General features: G+C 39.9%; 2 protein-coding genes across 8 annotated transcripts in view; one reads left to right on the forward strand and one right to left on the reverse strand.

Annotated features, from left to right (window-relative positions):
* Positions 1-9,858, forward strand: part of LOC110980413 (uncharacterized) — a 36,054-nt gene extending 26,196 nt beyond the window's left edge. For all 4 annotated transcript variants that reach the window (XM_022237062.2, XM_087132635.1, XM_087132637.1 and 1 more), the window contains 11 exons: positions 939-1,212; positions 1,741-2,008; positions 2,797-2,971; positions 4,286-4,502; positions 4,865-5,061; positions 5,913-6,072; positions 6,368-6,657; positions 7,415-7,677; positions 7,996-8,177; positions 8,650-8,799; positions 9,384-9,858. In XM_022237062.2, the coding sequence (XP_022092754.2) occupies positions 939-1,212; positions 1,741-2,008; positions 2,797-2,971; positions 4,286-4,502; positions 4,865-5,061; positions 5,913-6,072; positions 6,368-6,657; positions 7,415-7,677; positions 7,996-8,177; positions 8,650-8,799; positions 9,384-9,418 (2,211 nt within the window). In that variant the 3' untranslated portion in view covers positions 9,419-9,858. The remainder of the gene's footprint in view (positions 1-938; positions 1,213-1,740; positions 2,009-2,796; positions 2,972-4,285; positions 4,503-4,864; positions 5,062-5,912; positions 6,073-6,367; positions 6,658-7,414; positions 7,678-7,995; positions 8,178-8,649; positions 8,800-9,383) is intronic.
* A 140-nt stretch (positions 9,859-9,998) lies between these two features.
* On the reverse strand, positions 9,999-19,727 carry LOC110980414 (uncharacterized). 4 transcript variants are annotated; one of them, XM_022237063.2, is made up of 6 exons: positions 19,499-19,727; positions 15,347-15,692; positions 13,532-13,725; positions 12,453-12,720; positions 11,963-12,105; positions 9,999-11,455 (listed from the first exon to the last, which is right to left on the reverse strand). In XM_022237063.2, the coding sequence occupies exons 1-6, from the start codon at positions 19,583-19,585 to the stop codon at positions 11,432-11,434; spliced, it is 1,062 nt and encodes a 353-aa protein (XP_022092755.2). In that variant the 5' UTR covers positions 19,586-19,727; the 3' UTR covers positions 9,999-11,431. The 4 variants fall into 4 exon arrangements, with proteins under 4 accessions (XP_022092755.2, XP_022092759.2, XP_022092757.2 ...); XM_022237067.2 differs by having other exon boundaries at positions 15,347-15,660; positions 19,499-19,723; XM_022237065.2 differs by lacking the exon at positions 19,499-19,727 and adding an exon at positions 19,300-19,429 and having other exon boundaries at positions 15,347-15,660.
* Positions 19,728-20,624: the final 897 nt, after the last annotated feature.

Genomic DNA, 20,624 nt, shown 5'->3' on the forward strand with positions numbered 1-20,624 from the left:
CGTGTAATTGCGTTCACGTGACCGTGCCGGCTCAGTGCGTACATGCACCAGCTAGAGAACCGTTTCCATGGTGCTACGTCAACAAAACTCTGGAAAAGCTGTATTCATGAGATGTAAATGAAGCGATGACGACACACTCCTTTTGCGAAAGCTAGCCATGGCGCTCAGCAGAAACGGGTCTCAAAAGTGAATTTTTTAAACTAAAAATATTGCAGAATCCATGTTTATATGGCATACATGTAGTTGTCTATAATGGGATCCAAGTAAACATACTACGGCCAGGTTTCTTATTTTTGTCCATCGTTGGGGTTGCGCTTTAATTTCTGAATTAACCTTTTTTTAATGCATATTGCACCACACTTTCTTGGTTTTGAAAGTCGAATCCAAGCACATGTATGTCAAAAATGTCCTGTCACTGGACAACTTAGCTTTCTGTTATTTAGGGCCAATTTTCAGTGAAACATATCCAATGAAATTATTTTCATCTCAAGCATTTTTTATTTCATCTCAGCATAAAATTGCCACAGAACGAATTCACATAGGTTGCAAATACATGTTTGCATATGTTTTAAGTTTCCCAAATGCATGTGTTTGGGTTTTTAATTGTCTATAGTCAAAATGATGAAATATAAATGTAAGGTAAAAATGACGCCAATAAATGTAGTCATTGGAAGCTCATATGGTGTTACATGTAGCATGATTGAAAGTGATTTTGATGAGTTGGGATGCAGAAATGCCAATAAATGTAGTCATAGAAGTGTTTCTAAAATCTGTACTTGGGTTTATTCAAACCAGATTATCCTGAGTAACTAGAGGTGGAAGATGGTGAAAGCAGTACCATTTTGTCAATTCGGACCTCTATATTCATGTCTTTATATTTCAGAGTTTTGGCTTAACCACCACATGGATTCCTAATTCTTATCCAAATGCTGTTTCAGAACCTGACATGTAATTGTATGGTGGATGGTGTGAATCCAGAGCAGTTAAAGCAATCCTACATGAGCCTTACAATCCCTCAGACTGTGACGGGTTACAAGATGCTTCAAGACACTCTGACTATAGCTAGTCCTGCCTCGCTAGATGCTGACACCATCCTACTTGACGGAAATCTAAACGAGGTTGACTTGGAAGACTTTGCTGCATCCGTGTGGGTCGGAGGTCGTGGGGATGAGGTCATCGCGGTCAAGACATTCACAGAGAATGCTACACTAAGTAAGTTCTGTTGCCGCAAACCACCAAGAGCTTTTTAATACACTTTGAATCAGTCAAAGGTGGATGCTTAGCATGAGCAGAAACCAGATTTCTGCTTGTACAAAATAAGAACATTGTGCCCATGTGAATTGGTTGTATCTTTATTATGGAGCACAGAATTCAGTAAAACACAACCAGTTGCTAAGTCACTGCTGTGGAATTTTATAAAAATCAGGGTGGTGAGCTTGCAAGTATTTAAATTAAAAATGTTGGCCTGTCTAACTATACCAGAAAGTGCCAAATTTAATCCTCAGCAATTTGGTTTTTCATTGATTAACCAATCAAATTGAGAGCAGAACTGGAGGATTTCAGCACTGTTGGGAATAAGAGGAGGTGCCAAATGTCAAGACGTTCCATGTTAACATGATCTGCTTAGAATAATCTTTTCAGTTTTGGTTAGAAGGCTCCGACTCTGATGTGGAATGGATTTCTTTGTGATACATGTGAAGTGGTTGATGATATCCTTTCCATTAACTTTCTACCCCACAGGGTACTCTTTAACTGTTGGCGGGACTATTAATGGACTAGACGTCGGTGGCAATGCAATGGTCACCGACCAAAGCAACACAGTAACTGGCATTAAGACCTTCACTGGTAGCCCGCTGACTGTCAATGGCAGGATCAATATGACGGATTGGATGGAAGTGGATGGCGTGGATTTATCAGAATATAAGAAGAATGCAGCTACTACCAGAGATGACCACAACATCACATTTCCTACCGGTGCTGCCGGGATTATCCTTCAAAGTAACCTGGAGTGAGTGATTGATTTCTGCAGTCTTATTGGTACTCACACTTGAGGCGATTTTTGAATCGGGTTTATAAGAACTGCTCTGTTTACGCCGCAGTTGTGTTTTTCCTACAAGTGACTGCTGAAACTATGGCTAGCTGTCAGGACAAACGTAAAAGAATAATTCAGAGTTTTCAAAATCCCACGCAGCTATCAGAACATCAGATAATGACACGCATATTTTACTAAATGAAATTATATTTACCGCTAATGGGTCATTAGGGAGACATTCCCATAAGAACGTGCACAAAATTTTTCCAACTTTCCTGTCCCATAATTCAATTTTCCCCAATCTGATCTGAACCAAACTTTGTTTTCATTTTAGGCCCTAAACTATCGTCTCTCAAAATAAGGACAGTCAAATTCGGCCTCCTTCTGGTAGTTTGAAAATAGGGAGACACTGAAATGTCTCCCTAAAGCCAATGTCTCCCTAATGCTGAAAAATTTACCACAAAATGTCTCCCAAATGACCTATTTTGTAAATATTACACACCTCTTTAAACTTAATGAGACAAATGTACGTTTTGACAGAATATGTCCTAAACTTGAAAATGAACCAAAAGGTGATTTTGAGGAAACTTTGGCCGCCCATACAAATTGCAGGCAACATGGGAGTAGTTTAGATATCAAATAGTGATGAAGGTCAAGAAAAAGAGCGGAATTTCCAAACAGTGTTCTTAATCAGCCGTTTTGCAGCCACTTGCAGAGTTTTCTCTTGGAATTGAGAAATAATCAAGTAGCATTTCTTGTTTTAGGGTGGATGGAGAAATTGATGGCGTTAATGTCTCAGGGGACAACTTGCTGCTTACAGCTGGATCTCAGAACATCACTGGCATTAAGACATTCTCTCAGGATGTGAACGTTTCTCCAAATATAATCCTCAATGCTTTGCTGAATGGTATCGACTTAGTGGATTTGTTCCAGAATACAGTAAGTCTTTCGTTTTCTTTAATGTGTACATATTTCAGTATTCATGAGGTAAGAAGCGTGACACCGGCTTGCAATAATGCCATGCAGGAAATATTTCTTCTTGATGCAGATGACGTTCTGTAAAGAACAAACAGAGCTTCATCTATGCCTAGAGATATTTCCTGAATGGTGATATTGGAGGCTACTCCACATTGCTTCTTCCCCCATGCTAGCCTCATCGTCAAGAGGTTTGACAGCACATAATCATACAATAAGTTTGAACAGGTCCAGGGATTTTTCTGGAGGCATTGTGTGCTTCATTTTCGGAATGAAATCTTTTAGGCCATCTGTCAGCAATAAAGATGCACACTAATTGCCCTGGGTTGAACCCATTTGCTCTGACATGTAACGTGGCTACTCCAAGGTGCATCCAAGTTAAACTGTCAAGATTCTGCACAAATACCCTGAGTGCACCTGATTTAGTCAGAGTTGCCAGGTTACTTGCATCTTTCCAATGCAGTGAAGAGGGCTACTCAGCAGTTAGTCATCTGTCAGCAATGTCATCTTTTCCACCAGCAACCTCAGCATTGACCCAATATCCCTTGATATAGCCTAGTTATCCTCAACTGCACCACATGGGGTTGTTTTTTTTCCATCTACGTCAAGAGATTTTCCTCTGAGAGCAGAACTCAACTCAACATGCTTCCGAGCAACAGTAATTTGGTTTACTGTTGTTGTTCCCGACCCACGTAGTAGTGTCTTGTTTGGATGTCGTTTTCCCACTTGTGGGTATTTTCTCGTTATATAGCTGTTCTCTCTTATGATTGACCTCTCATATTTGTATGCTCCCTGACAAACCCAAATGCATTTCCCTTGCATACATCTATTTGGTAGTCTGTGTTCGCCTCGTCACCCCTCTGTTATCGTGTTTATAGTTCATTTTGTTTTTGCTGTAGGCCCCTTGTTATTTGTAAATTTTTTACTTCTTTTGTACTGTACATGTTTGCTATATATTTTATTGTTTTGTGTTGAGGTTGAATAAATAATAATAATTAGAATAATAGCTGTTGTCTGGTGGTTTCCTCCAGTATCTGTCTCCTCTGACCTTTTTGGGGGGAGCTGAGGGAAATGATGCTTTGGCAAGATGAAGTTTTGTTGAAAAAGACAAGAAGAAGAAAGACCTGGAATTTCTCACATTAGAATTTTGATTAGCTGAAGAGTAGTGAACATTGCTTTGTAGTCACCCTCTGTCATCCCTAATCAAATCAAGGAACTAAAATAAATGAGTAAATCACTGATTGTTTGTAATGATTGTTAAATTTGTCTAATCAACAGCTTCTGATCAGTCCCAACCAGACAATCGTTGGCACGTACACATTCTATGACAACCTGATATTGAGTAATGTCACAACCCTGCCTGACGTACTTGTTGACGGAATACGTATTCAGGAGCTGTATCGTCATGTCTACACCTACCCTACATTTGAGGAGTTTAATAGAAGTCTACAGCTGAGATGTGATATGTTGAATAAGATGCATGAAGCCCAGGAAAGTAAGCTGTTCTTTGCTTTGTGACCTGAAGAAATACGAATTTATTTTGATGTTGTCTTTACACAGCGTACACTAGATTCTACAGTCTCATTCTCTCATTTATGTCAGTTGCCTCGTCTTTACACTGAAAGTAGCTGACACATTTGCTGTCGTCTTATTGACTAATTGAATTGAAATTGAATGGTGATTACAGAAATAGTAGGAATTGTAGCAGAAATTGTCTTGGTTTCTCCCAAGATAGAAAAAAGAAGTAATTTATGCATTTAAAAACACCCTTAGTTCACAATAAATCGTAAAAAATCTACAAATCTAAATCTACAGATTGCTGTCGTTGATTGCTGGTTTTTGTACCCCTTCCAATAGACGCTGCAGTCTTGCTGATACATCTAGATACAGTGCAGGTTATCGATACAGTTGGCTCTCTCTCTTGGCATGCATTCTACTTTAACGACACCCAGTGGCTGGTGGCAGCTCAGAAGACAACGTATCCAGACACTGACTGTGTTGGCTCAAATATCTACCAATGGAATGAGACTACCAACAACTATCAGTACTATCAGGTCTGTCTGTTGACTACTAGCTGAGACGCTACTTTTTAAAACTTGATTGAGAATCCTGAGTGAAACTTGAGGATTATGACCAAATACCCCCAAACCAGGCCAAAGTTTTCATCCTTCAAAGTAATCCAAAGTGACTGATTTGTCTGCAGAAAGCTGTGAAAGTTGTGGAACTGGCATCGTTCTTGTGTTTATTTTGGTATCATTTTCCAGAAGTAGCTTGTCATTCTTCAGCCTGGTTTTGGAATGATGGGCCATAATTTCTGTAGCATAATTTGTCTGTTGCTGACCGCTGTGATCATGTTGGGCATGGTGGTTTTTACACCTAGAGGATGCTTGGTATTTGTAGGGAAGCTGGGGTGCCATGCATCGTATGAGGGGGTAAAAATACTTGTCCCGCTTTCAAAGTGTTCAAAATTGTTTCAGTATCTCATGCCAGTCATTGAAAGAAAGAAACAGGTGGGATTATAGTGTGCCGATGTGACAATGTCATACGCACAATTATGTGTGTGAAAGACATTAGCGTGGGAACATGCATGTAAAACAACACATGCGCATACTCCATTCGTCAGTACTGCACGTCCTGGTTCAAAATGACGTCACTCTACAGAGAAGAGATGGACGAGTACATAAATTAGAAGTTTAACACTAGTGGCAGCCGAGTTTCAAAGTTGGCTGTCATGGAACCTCTATGCCAAGTCTATCAGTTTTACATTATGCACCCAAGCTATGTATCTGAAGCATGGATCTGAAGATCATTAGCAGTGTTCATAGGGGAATACTGCGATATACCGCCCTCTTGAACAATATGTTGCATCCTCAATCAATCTATCAATCTTATTTCTCATCATCAGACGCTGTATCCCAAAACCACTGTTGATGTTGACTCGTTTGTAATGAATGATCGATTGTTCTTAATCCTCGCTGGGAAGCATAATGATACTGGACAGTGTGACAACTTTACACGCTTATTTGAAGGCGATGATGTGGATGGTATCATCACACTTAATCGAAGTAAGTGAACATGCGTCACTGTCATAACATCGGGAATCACAGTGGACTATAACTTCTAATAGAACTAATGTATTGGGAAGATGTACATTTGAAAAAGCAGGCTACGCTTTGCCAATGCAACTTGATGAATGCTGTATGTTCAGTTTTTCTTAGCACTTGTCAGAAATTTTCCTACTCATGTTGGCAAGAGACAAACCCGTTTTTTTTTCAGTACTGTAGCCATGTTGCACAGTGAGAGATGTTTCTAGGGGCTGCCAACCCATAAATATCCTTTTCTCGTGCTTGTCTTTCGCAGCCTCAGTCCCCAGTGATTTCTACAGTTACAGCACCACCAATGTCCTGGTCTGGTTGCCTGACTCTGAGACCTTCTATCTCTACCAAGCCCTGCCTTGTGTCTCACCTTCCGATGTCGAAGTCTTTGTTGATCCCCTAACCAATCAAACCTGCGTAGCCATAGCTAATGAGGTCCATGTTGACAGCAATGGGGATTTCTTCTCTGTCTTGCCGTCTTATGTCTATTGTCTGGAAGACCTGGAGAATGGATTCTATCTGAAAGATAATTTCACTACTGCTGGGGCACGCAGTGTAAGTAAAACTTTGCTGGATTCCATCTTATTTACTTTTTCTGTCAGTGTGCCTTCTAGCTCCATTGTATATTGGTCTGTAACAGGATTTCAGTAAAGCATTATTCTTTGGAGCTTAATTAGCTTAGATTTCCACTTTTTCACTTGTTTTAAGGTTAGCCCTGTGAAAATTAGTCAAAATCGATGCTTTAGTTATGATGAAGGGGTAAGGGATATTTGTGTGTATTCATAAAGGCGACTATGAAAAAATGTAAGTAATATTAATGGAAAACTATCTTCACATTTTGTTTTTTTCAGTTGAGTTTGTTTACCTAGGCTCTCTGTCGTTTCAGCAAACATTTCACAATGTTAATTTACACTCATGCTCTTTCAGAAAATATAAAAAGTTCTGTTACATCATCAGGTTCATTTTGTTGAAAGTTAACACATCTCGTGTTCACTTGACTGACAGTGTTGGCTAGTCCTTTTCACCATACTTACCTCATGTTCTGTATGTTTCTCATGTTCCATTTCATTAATTATGTCGCAGGTCAAATTTACAAGGGTTAAAAGAAAATTTACATGCAGTATAGACATAAAAAGACAAAGTTTAAATATAACATCAAACCTCATAAAAAGACTAAGACCCTAACACCAAAATAGTTGCATGCCCCTGAGGGATTACTAAAAAGCGAACTAAATCACTATCAAGTTGTTCTCCCATAATATGTTCAATAAAAATATCATGTCTGTTAAATTTTGTCTATTCATTTACAAAGATCAAACATTTCTTCAAGGATGGCATCCTTCACTTGGCTGTTGCTAATCGCTTGACTGACATCACAGATTCCTTCGTTGCCGAGTCTGCCATTTTTCAACAATCGAGTAATGGCTCTTTCATCCAAGTTGCTACGACTGAGGGAACAGCAACCTTGGATGTCCTGCCGATTACCATTGAAGATAACTGGTATATCGTCCTAGCCAATGAATTCAGTGGCACACTCAACAAAGCAGATTACGATGTTCCAGTGTCCGTTTACAAGTAAGCTCCCCATTTTTACACGCTTGTCTTTTTTTCCTAGATTATTAATCCTCCAAACTTTAGCAATGATTGGTACGGTAAACTGATCTGTTCTTTAGCAGAACTTGGCAATCCGCCCCGATCGAAAGTAACACTGGCTGCAATACACAGTCCCAAACCGTTAAAACACTGCACAAAATCATGAAATTCATGAGTCAAGTTACTTCATCATACTTTATATGGTGCTGAACCAATTAAGGTAATTGGACGCGCATGCCCACGGATCATCAAGTATATAGTGCAGTGTGTTAGCTACGCTTCGTTCTTTGTTCTCTGTAGATATTCAGATAGTAGCACGTTGGTACTAGAACAAGAGCTGTCAGCGTTTGGTGCTAGAGCTCTGGGTTCCTACAGCACAGGAGATGAGTCATTCATCATTGTTGTGGACCAAGTCACCACCAGTGTCTACAAGTTTCAGGGCGTTGACCTCTTTGTAAAGATTCACACTTTGGACACGTATGGTAAGCAGTTGTGAAATGTTTTCACCGTTTATAGTTTAGGAGGTTGGAGAAAATCAACGAAAAATTCAGTTCACAAATTGGTCAACGTGGGATTCAAACGCAGGTTAGATGGGTGACAGGATTGGTAAATGACATCAAAGCCGCCAATTGTAAAAAGTTTCAAGACTTTTTGTGCCGTACTGGTAGCAGTAAGTCCAAGATGGAAAAGTGTGCCTAGATTTCCTTGAGGACCCCTCCCCCTCCACCCTTCCTGTTCTCTTTTTGGACTCGTTAAAAAGGTCCCTCACGCAGGGCACTCATTTAAGGTCAATTTAGAATTAATTGATTAATTAAAAAGATTTCCAACGTGTCACATTAAGAGTCAGATTGTAACAGTCCCTCCCATCTTAGTCTTTCTTTTTGACTAGTAAGGCTTTTCTCTTTTCAGTTGTCAATTGTCAAGCACTTGTTCTGCTCTGATTCCTATGACCAGGTGCAACCAGCTTTCACGTGTTTCCGTTGGGTGACACTGGCCGTGTTCAGGCGGCATTGGCGGCTTATGAAGAGGAAGATTTACTGTTTGAAGGTCAGGAGGTCCACGCCCTGCCTGCTCCATCGCTGATTCTAGAGTTCATCCTGATTGGTAAGTTGTGAGTTTTACACGTTCCATTCCATCTTCTACTGTCTCCTAGTCTGGAGACAGACTCTGTTCACAGAGGCTGACTAATGGGCCGGGTGCAGCTTCTCCCAGTGTTTAGCTACCATATACAATTTCACAGTTGGTATACTTTTGTGAGAACTAGCTTTCATTGCCGTCATTGGTGGATCCAGGGGTACTCAGATGATCAGTGGCCACCCAGTTCCCATGGCAAACAGATGTCTGGTTCCACTCAAATAATACTTGTGCATAACAATTGGAGGACAGGGAGTAAACAATGCATCACAGTCCAGAGCACTACAAAATTCCAGGGACAAGTTCAAGAGATGACCATTTGCCGACCAGTTATACCATTTTACCTTGTAACCGATGCACAAAGTATAGCATGGGTACCAAGTAAAATTGGCCGGTGATCGAGTGGTCATGGCTCGAAGTAGGCCCCTGCAGCTGGTACCTGTTCACATAAGAGTGCAGGTCTAGTTCCAGTCTACCCTACTCACTGTCTATCCACCGCCACGCCTTTCATTATTAATTTTACTGAAATCACTGCTATGTCATTGGTTTTTCAGGTAAAAAGGTACCTTCTCTCAGCTGCAGTTACTAACTTTTCTCATCTTGCTGGCTAGTGGACCAACAAGGCAAGGAACATTAGTAGGAAGCATTTGAAGGAATAGTACAAAATCAAACTAGTGCAAAGTAGAAGAACATTTTTCAGAGTTCATTTTTATGAAATACATTTTTTCAAGTTTGTTTGTAACAGATACACAGTTGTATCATATTTATGTTTGTACAGCCTTACTCCAAGAAAAACTTGTTTATGTTTACTTGAACGTATGCACTTGTCAAATCACATAGTTGTCAAATCACATTACCACAAGAAAATATCAACGGCATCGTAGGCTTGGAGGGCTTGAAGTCTTTCATTGACTGTCTCATTAAAAGAGATTTGAAAAATATATCTTGTAAAATGAACTATGGAAAAATATATTTTGTAAAAAAGCACTGTGAAAAAACTCACTCAAGTAACGAACTTGGAAAAAAATATCTCTCAAAAACAAACTTCATTTTGGACGATGTGTATTTCCAAAGTTCCTTACACCTTTTTGCCTGCCATTCTGTGCCACATTATAGGGGGTCAGTTCCAAACAGCTGTTGAACTAAAAGGATCTTACAGCAAAAAGGGGTATCCTAACCCAGATGTCAGGTGACAAACATGTTTATTGCATGCCCCGTATACAAGTACTTATTGCTTTGCGATAGGAATATAATGAAGAAAAAATTGTGCAATAGATAAGTCAGGTATTCGGCAAATACAATCAAATATGTCATCTCCTGCAGTTTTATATTATGAACATGAAAATGTATAGCACAGCCGGGTACTGAATAAAGTCTGATTTGGGGTAAAAGTTTTTGTTTTCAATAAATACACATATGTGTTTGAACAAAGCATTTAAATTATTTGTGATCCCCTGTGTTATTTCACTTGGTGCATTTGGATCAAAATTTCATTTCTTTAATAAGCTTTTTGTGAACAGGTTCTTTCCCTAATATTTTATTAAAATGCCCATTCCAATGAAACCCAATAAAGAACTTTTTTCAATGCCGAAAACTGGTGGATAATTTAAGGAAATGTCCAGTAAATTAGAATGAACAATCTTATCTCTGTGGTGTAATTAGTGGGACTGTTGTCAAGATAACTGTTAAGTTATTTTATTGAGTCCTTTGATCCACCAAAGTGATCTGAGAGGACATCTTGCTGGTTCTTTAGCCCGGCTGGCTGAAACATGGTCATGAAGGGGTTGACTGATGTAGGCCGGTGCATGAAATTTGCATCAATGTGAACTACACGTAGATGTTTTCCAATATTCAGTTTACAGAATCCATTCAATTCCTGATACTCAAAGTTACTCTCACATAAATCATTCCAAAGTGAATCTCTTCAAAGAGAACTCAAAGAAGATTTCATTGACATACAATCAAATTTAAGAGTGTTTGAAAGATATAATTCTCTCCCATAATCCAGAAGGGTTGGCAAATGTACAGGTAGATGTATAAAAGTCATGTAATGAATACTGTATACCCGTATTATGTTAACAATTATTGCAGACAGACATTAAAAATACTGTGGCAATTTTTTCTATACAAAAATCCTTTGTTGGCTGAAATTGTCTTTACACTTTTGACAGTAAACTACAATAATCCTCCGACATTCAGAACACTGCAGCTTTGTATTTGAATGGGTCAAGACATACCAGAGTTTATAACAACTTATCTCTGCCTTTTTTAGTAATCATTGCAATGACTGCGAACAGTGATTGTCATTAATCCAACCAATTCAAAAGAAAGGTTTCACTTACAAACAAGGCCCATGTAAGTACATTATGTTGACAAATGTCTGCATTTTGTCGTCAACCACTCTTATATTATTGTAACACGACATGTAAGGAATAAATACCTAAAAGCATCCGAAGTTCACACCGTCTACAAAGATTCTGTCGACAACCCAAAGGAACAGCCTTTTTGTAGGTCCAGTTTGTGTATCATACACGTTGCTCTTCAGCATCAGAATACAACTCCAGTAGTATTGAAGGAAAACCATGAATGTTGGCTGTTTCCATCAAAGCCTTCTCTCTTCCCAAACCTGGAGGGCCAAACTAAACTGTCTAAATTTTGGGCAATGGACTTCACTGAATACTGAAACCAGGGCTGTGGTTGGAGAGTGGCTGAACTTGTGAATTTGCAAGTAGCTTTGAACTTTTTTCCGAAAATGATAGCATCTTCTGAGCTTAAAAACTAATCAAACTGTATACTTTTCAGCATCTTGAATAAAAAAAATCCCTCTTCTTTGAAGTAACAAAAGTGTGAAGTGTATCACCCGATGACTGTGAATTTCTCTTTTTAACACTGGATATGGGGGTACAAGATATGCTACGAGGAGGCACTGGTTTCAGAAATGCCTTCACACTTAGAGCAAAGATACAGACTTGTTCAAAACCCCTCAACCTTATTACCTTAAACTGTCTACAGTTTCACCAGAGGACTAACTTCCAAGAAAGTGCTGGATTTTACTCAGGAAGTTTCTGGCAGAAACCTCGCATGGGAAGTGAGTCATTGTGATGAGATGCCTAGACGTACATGTACACTTTACCTTAGTTGCTGCACGATGCACTATTGTGTGACGCATTGCCAGAACACCAATATCCTTAGAATATCCTCCACCTATAACACACGCACAGGGAATACCACGGGATGTAATGTGATCGATCACCCAGTAATCTCGGTCATGTAAGCCTGCAAGTACACCCAAACATTCACAAGGAGGGAAAAATGGAAAACATTACTGACACTGGTCAGACTCCTCTCACACTGAGACTCTGCAGATTTGTACACATTCCGCTGAAAATTGGTTGTACAAACTTTGTGCCTTATACAAACATGCATATACAATGCAATACTACTCTGAGGAAGACTGCGATCTAATGCAGTGCATGGTAAAATCGTACACAAACAAAACGGAGACTACCACATGATGCATTCTTAGCCAATCAAGCAACAAAACCTTCCGTATGAGGTGTTAAAAATGATAAAAATATGTATACAGCTCCAAATGGTTGAACAAGACTGAAGTACTAACTAACCTTGATCTGTTAATGATAACATTCCTAGGTCATCGTTTTTATGAGGATCCACTCCTGCATCATATAAGACAAGATCAGGCCTGAAACTTTCCAGTATCCATGGCAACTGTTCCTTTACAATCAATAAGTATTCTTTGTCTCTCAGTTTAGGTTGAACACTGATGTCTAAGTCACTCTTTTCCTTACGGAAAGGGAAGTTTTTGCCACAGTGGACAGAGAAAGTGAAGACGCTGGAGTCATTTTGGAAAATGAAGGCAGTCCCATCACCCTGCAGGCAAAACCAAATACATGCACCACGAAGTTGGTTTAAGAAGGAAAACAGTGGAGAGTTCATATTGAAAGATTTGTGATCAAGTGGGGAGAGATATTTCTTTACAAAATGCAAATGGAGATATTCATGGTGAAGGCATGGAGTTGAAAACTGCATGAGCACACTGAGAAATGGGGGCATCTGGTAGAGTGGTTAGGGTTTGTAGCTTCTGATCATAGGGTCAGGGGTTCGAATCCAGTTGGTGGCAGCATGTTGTGATCTTGGGCAAGTCACTTTACCCCTACGAGCCTCTCTCCACCCAGGAGTAAATGGGTACATGTACCTGTGTGGGCAGAACATTATGTTTAGCTGTGTGTGCGCCTGCTATGGCAGTATTGGGCTAGTATGAGCCCAATGTGCTGGGATAACGATAATGAAGCACATAGACACTTTACAGTATTATGCACTTTAAGAGAACTGTTCGTTATAACAACACAGTACACAAAGGTACATGCATGTTGGACCTATCCCAGCATGAGAGCACTGCATATTCAGGAAGCCTAGTTATATGGCACAGTAATACAGGACCAGCTACACGTACCGGTATTCTGTACAGTGACTGTATGTAGCACAAAGCCTCTTGCATTATTTGAGGCCGAATGGATGGACTCTTGACCTTGGAGTGGAACATGCACATGTACCATTCCTGTTACATTATTTATCATACCCCACTTGAACTGCAGAGGCAAGGGATTAACAACAGAGTAAAAGATAAACACAAGTTTGTCTTCCATGTGTTATACATACACCATTCAAGTACAGGCATTACCTGATGAACATCAAGATCAAGGATAAGAACTCTGGATGCCTTCCCATTGAGCTGGACCTGTCTTGCAGCTACAGCTAAGTCGTTCAGCAAGCAAAACCCTGAGCCAAAGTTTGGATAGGCATGATGGGTACCCCCTGCTGTGCTGCAGGCCAGGCCTCTAGACAGGGCCATGTGCGCTGCCAGAACAGTACCGCCTGAATGAAAGGCAAAGAATAAACCATTTGCAAGTTAAATTTGAATGAAATCTGGCACAAAGAGTTATTTGATTGCACATAAACGACGATTTGAATTCCCCAGACTAAAGACACTGTTGCTATACCTCGTAATTCGGGGCAAGCTTTCGCATAGCGACCGCCATCTCTGAAATGGACTGGTTCCTTTGTGCGCTTCTTTTATTCATTGAGAATAGTGTATTGTTGCAAGGCATCTCTTCCATGTATGTACATGTAACTGAGCAAAAGCTTGCCCTGAATCATGAGGTATAGCAACAGCGGTTTTAGTATGGAGACTTCAAGTTTTTACATTCATGTGAATTTAAAGAACTCAGTGTACCAGATTTGGGTCAAAGTTAACTCGCAAAAGGCTTATTGGCCATGCATGATTTTGCATGGGATGCAAGCACATATACTGTATGTTTGTGTACCCCCCGGCACAACCCCACTTTCACCCCGTCCGGGTTCAGTCAAACCTTGTTAATAAGACCACTGTTATTACAAGATTCTGCCTAGGTGGTAGCAGTCTTTTGTCTTCATTGTTTTTATTCCTAATACTACAAGGTTCCTGTTCTAACAAGGTAATTTGCCAAGTCCGAAGGACCTCTTATTAACGAGGTTTGACAGCATAAATTGAACCATACACATATGCTTGAACCAGCAATCAGGTTCATTGTCATGATTGTATGGCACTGCATGCCACATACACATGACCTAGGATAACTTGAACCATACGCATATGCTTGAACCTGCAATCAGGTTCATTGTCATGATTGTATGGCACTGCATGCCACATACACATGACCTAGGATAACTTGAACCATACGCATATATGCTTGAACCCGCAATCAGGTTCATTGTCATGATTGTATGGCACTGCATAAGTGCCATCTGTAAGTTACCAGTGATTATCAATCTCACATGAAGAGGCTTGGATTTATGCACAACTGCACATTCGAATGAAAATTAAGGCCCCAAGTCCACCATGAGTTGGGTTACGTGTACATGTACGTACAGGGTATAATCCACATCCCCGTCTGCTTGACAGAACCCATTTTTGTTGTAACACAAAGCCTTCTTTGGGCACGACATTCAAATCTTGTCTTCAGGGAGCTGCATGTGTGCAATGGAGGTTTTCGCTAGATGCAAATGACATGTACATGTATGTACATTGAGGGCGCATGCAGACAACGGATGGAGCTGAAGATTTTTGACAATTAATTTTAAAACCACAAGCGTACTCGGGTGAGAATCGAACCCACGACCTCCAGCTTACTACATGTGCAGTGCAGACATCTTAACCACTCAACCACCGAGCTCATCAGTGTCGGCTGGCTGGTTCAAGTCAGATGTAGCAGCGGGTACCACAAAAACTATTACCAAGGATGGATTTCCCAAGCCCTCAGGAGCAAATACTGAGTATACAGTGTTATAATACACGTCAGGCAGGGCAAAAAAATCCAAAATTAATTAACATCTCCCCAGCACAATCCATCCTTGGAAATAGATTTTTGACAAAACATGACACTCATGAATACATGGCAGGTTAAACTTTACAAGGATTGGTTTTGGGGTGGGTATGCGATGTAGAAGCATATTTTACCAGTTTCCATGCGACATCTCCTTACTAAACCCTCAGTCCATGCAAATCCAGTTCTTCGCTGTTCCTTCTCACTTGTCTTTCCGCTAAAAAATTTGTCAACGTAGTCAGTTGTGTGGACGGACTCTGCTGTCTCCATGGTAACCAGTGTTGGCACAGCAACCTGATCTGGCTGTATAACACCATCTTGTAGCAAGTGATTGTAAACTTTGGTGAATTTGGACATAGGGAAGCGATGTTTGGGCGGCAGCGTGCACACATAGTCATCATGGTGGACAATAGGCAACCTTCTGCTAGTAGGTCTTGTGGACGTCCATCTGCAAGTAATTTGACACCACTTTTGGGATACCTGAAATAAATAGGGGGCTGCTCAGTATGAACTGTTGTTTCCAATGAATGTTTACATGAAATTTCTTGGTACATGTATGTCAAAATCCAACGATAAAGTCCTGTAGAATTATGTTATCCCCACGCTCTCAGTTGTACTAATAACTTGCACGGAAGAACAGTACATTTTCTGTATTTATACAGAAAATCAGGTAGTTTTTAAGGGTGAGAAATTTGCATGTTCAAAGGTTTAAACGGAAAAAGTTAAAAAGCTCTTACAGATGTTCCAAATTGTTTAAACTGAACCCCTTTTTTCAGGTTTGACATTTGACCGACACGATTTCGGTGTTCTTTTTGAAACAGACGAAATGAATGTACTCCTCTTATACGTAACCGCACAGTGGTTTTATTTTCTTTCTGTATCTATCTACTTTTGGGGGAAAAATTGAATGTAAAACAAGTAAAATTGTTCATTTTGATGCTCTCTAACACTGATTGATCTGTCTCCATTTATCAGGCTGATCATACCATGTCCATGTGCATTATTATACAAGTAAACACCAAGGTACATGTAGGCAGCAGTGAGTGTCTCACAGCACAAAAGTGTTGGCTTCACCTTTCAACATGTAAACAGTATGAGCACGTTATTCTAACTGTTTATCAAATTAGATCCCACCTTCAGAATTTACATGATTATACGTATGCACCTGAGGTTTACTTTCTGTGAAAACCACACACTTCTTCCAGGATCTAACTTTACCTATAATTTCAATAGCCTGTACCCTTTCATTTTGTCGCTAAGAATAAGCCAAGTCGTTGTTTCTTAATGTTACAAATGTATGTATATATTTATTTGAATCTGTGCTATCAGTCTTGCCATTTCTATGACACGCAATGGGCATCCATCACATCAGTAGGTGGTTTTAAGTTCTGCACACAAAAGCTTTACTGTTTGCAAATTTTTTATGAAAGAAATGACTTAACTTGTTGATTAGGTGAGAAATTTGTCAGAAAATTACAATTCTTTAAGAGAATAAACACAAACTAAAAATAAAAAATTATGAAAAAAAATTGCTGCTGGCTGGCCCGACGCATGTGGAATGTAATAAATACGCACGGCACGAACAGAGCGATCACCATCGGGTGGAAACGACAGATTAGTGAGTAAACATTACCTATGTGAAGTTACAAGGTAGTTCCTCATTCCTAGATTGATGTTCAACATTCAGTGTTGAACAAGTAACCATTTGACATTCAGGGTCCCTAACAGCAATGGAGTGCAAAAGGGACAAAAAAGACACTCTGCCAAACATCCATTCACATGTACCCAATTTACATTGTACGTGCCATTTCACAATAATGTACATGTATACACAAACAACTCTCTCCCATAGAGGGAACCTACACAATGCAAATACAGTAGGGCATGGGGTTCTGTGGGGTCAAACAAGCCCTGAAATGTAGGCGACGGCTTTTTACGCCAGTATAATTATTAGAAGGAAAAACGGTTTGTTTTATATACTTGCCATTTCATCGAAAGTCACGGTATATTTCAGTCTATCGAAATGATAAATCAATCACACGCCCCAGATCTAAACTACATGTACGTGTACTTTTTTTCAAAGTGCTTCTGTACACTTTAGTGACCCCTTTGCCTCCATTTCAACTAGGGCAAAGGCAGTTTTCCATGGTCGAAACGGTTTTAACGAGTCTTGTCTGTTGAGTTCTTCTTTTGCAAACTAGAAAGGGAAAGTTTTAATGCATCACACCACACTTTTCTCCAATTGAAATCCAATACCCACATGCCCCGCTTGGAGATCACACTGAATCTGATGTCATTCTCTCCTCAATCGGAGACAAGTCCTTGCAACCCGGGTTCTTCGGGGTCAAACAAGCCCTTAATGTAGTTGGCATAGTCATGACAGTTTGTTTTTTGTCCCTCTGGCACTCCATTGCTTTTAGGGATGTGCATCCTGAATGTCAAATGATTACTTATTCAACGTTCAAATATCAAACAGTTACTTGTTCAACATTGAACGTTGAACGTCAAATGAGGAATAAGTCATGTAAGTAACGTAAAGTAATTTCAAACCACCGTAAAGATCTCAGATTTTTCAGAAAATACTTGGTCTCGTGGTCTGAAACCTCTGTTACACCGTTTGGGTAGAGTTCCATATACAGACGCTCCTAATTATTCCCTAAAGTGACCTAGCCCTGTACTATTAGCCATCATGCAGAAAGCAAAAACATGTCCAGAAAAATTCAATTATGATGATCAAGTCTTTTACTGAGAAAGTACCAATCTCATACTCACTAGGTTTGTGCATGGGATGTCAATTAAGTGGCATCCGCATATTGAACTCTTCCCACCAGATCATTACCTCAACAGTTTGATTCCAGAAACATTTAGCATTAGGATCTCATCATGCCCATGACAACAAACATGCAACAACCAACAACTTCAACGGCAGCGTTTTTTTTTTTTTTCTGGACCACATATTCGCTATAGTCCCATAGAGTTGTGCACAAAATACATGTAGTCATACTGTACATGATGCATTAGGTTCAAAGGCCAAAAGATACATACAAGGGCGGATCAAGGGGGAGTGCGGGGCACATGCCCCCCCCTTTTTTCACACACAAAATGAATGAATAAATAAATAAATTAATTTAAAACAGAAGAAGAAGAGGGATGGAGAAATTGCACCATAGTGGCCTAGAATCCAAAAATGCCCCAGATCCTATGCCGTAAGGACTACACGCTCACGGGCATTTTACCATTACTGCTTTCGTTAACACTCTGGGATCACGCCCTCCTTTAGGAAACTCCTGGATCCGCCTCTGATTGTCGTCGTACGTGTAGTTGTGGAATTTATAACTGTGTTTTGAATAATGTCTTCAAGTTCCTTCGAGCTTGAATGATCATACCCATATATCCCCTTATGTTTCACCCTGTTCATTAAATGAGATTCCTACGATTGCAACATCACGGCTACATTTAGCTTCATGACAAATTGGGTTGTCCACTTTAACATGCACTACAAAGGCCAACAATTTTCATACATGTATTTTTAACACACACATAGCCCACTTGAAATTAAGAGTTCTGTGGAAAGAGAACTGAGCCCTGTTGTAGTCACTTGTAATTATGGGAATTGTGTGCATTTCTTTTGCCCTGTACATGCCCATGTACATCATGTACATGTACAAGTAGGCCTAGGGCTGCTGTTGGCGACATTGATGTGCAGCTACAGTTGTACTTCTTTCTGTGATTCATCACACAAGCGTCATTCCGCACAGAGCTAGATTTTCAAGTCTACTTTACTGTACACGTACATGCACATATGCACATACATGTATGTATAATCACAAAGACAGAAATTAGTATACTTCAAAGTTCAAGCATAAACTTGCGAAAAGCTTTCAACACTGTGCAATATGCGTACGGTGCACTTCTCATGAGCTCAACAACATGAGGCAGGCCCTACTAGGGTCCTGCAGTGTGATGTATATGTAAAGCACAGCGCATAGCTTCTGGGTCAAAATTTTCTCATGAATGAATCATGCAAGACTTAATGTAATTAACTCGGCCCAATCAGAGGGTTTTATTTGTACCCATAGCGACATACCCACTCATCCACCATGCCAGCGTAGCATGTTCACCCCTAGCCCCACTAGTGTGGCACGGACTCTCACTCCCGATCCATCCTAAAAATCGGGAGTGAGAGTCCGTGCCACACTAGTGGGGCTAGTTCACCCCTGCACACGGGGTAACGTTAGTGACTTTGAGTTCTCGAAGTAGAAAAAAAGTACAGGTCTAATAATTACCTTGAGCATGTATGACACAACCGGGGCAGTAAAATAAAATTGAGTTCTGCTTGTAATTTCAGCTGGAACCTTCCAGTAAAACTTCATAACGAGGGGTCGTTGTTACAAGTTATGTAAGTTTATGGACGCTGCCATCTTTGAAAGTCTGTTGCCCCAATTTTCTAGCATTTTAATATCCATCAGAAGAGTCTGGGGTAGCGATTTTTTCAATCGACGGAGTACGGGGGCATATAGCTGCCCCCAAATTTTGTATAATTGAAATAAATTTCGACACAACTCAAAGAACCATCTGGCTTTTACACGTGACGCTAAAATACATATGTTCTTCCGTAATAAGAGAATAATGATGAGATTTTAGAATTTTCTTGGGGTGGGAGTGTGGGGGATTGTTTTTGATGTATTGCCCAGTGCAGGATATATAATAGAAATGCAGATTACATGCGATTTAAGAATTTCACTAACCCATTTCAAAAAGGCGTTGAAGGCCTCTTAGTCTTACCCTTCGAAAACGATGCAAGTATGCAACATCTTCATTGCGCAGCTTCTCAGTCCGCTTTTGTGTGTGGATGGAACACACAACGTGTAGTATCCTTCATTCATTGAAATCCACAAAACTCATCGAGGACAAACATGCAACGAATCAACTTTTTAGTATACTGAAATTCAGAACCAACATAAGGTTTTTGTTATTGATGTTTGACGTCTTTTTAAAAGGTTAATGGAGTGAACTTTAGTCTTATAACACTTACATATTACAAGGTAACTTTTTCCTTCACAAATACACACGAAATTTAACTTAACTTTTATACCGGTTCATGATGTCTATAATCATCAGTTGGTCGCTTATTTATAATGACAGTTACTAAAACAATTGCGGTTCTATATCTAGCGCCGGTGTCCAGCCAGCTGCGGGCCGGCGGGATGACGATTCATCGGATTCAGCTTTACGGCCTCGTCTCGTATATTTTAAGCTGTCCATAGCATGTCTTAATTAAACTTAAAATTCTCCACTTCGTATTTAAAAATTAAAAAGCTGGGAAAACCACATCCCGGCACTTTTGCTTATTTTCATGCTAAATTTTAGTTAATGTGGATTGAAATAGTACACACTTGAATTCTGTCGTAA

The sequence above is a fragment of the Acanthaster planci genome, linkage group LG02 (genome assembly GCF_054643075.1).
Source record: "Acanthaster planci isolate LZ-2023a linkage group LG02, COTS_SCS, whole genome shotgun sequence".
Lineage (NCBI taxonomy): Eukaryota > Metazoa > Echinodermata > Asteroidea > Valvatida > Acanthasteridae > Acanthaster > Acanthaster planci.

What these genes read in the sequence shown, in the direction of transcription:
- LOC110980414 (XM_022237063.2), bottom strand. Translation starts at nt 19,585, where the DNA reads ATGAAGTTTTACTGGAAGGTTCCAGCTGAAATTACAAGCAGAACTCAA. An exon ending in TTGTGTCATACATGCTCAAG is followed by an intron (nt 15,693 to 19,498) that starts GTAATTATTAGA and finishes TATTTATTTCAG; the next exon opens with GTATCCCAAAAGTGGTGTCA. An exon ending in GTTATCATTAACAGATCAAG is followed by an intron (nt 12,106 to 12,452) that starts GTTAGTTAGTAC and finishes GTGTACTTGCAG; the next exon opens with GCTTACATGACCGAGATTAC.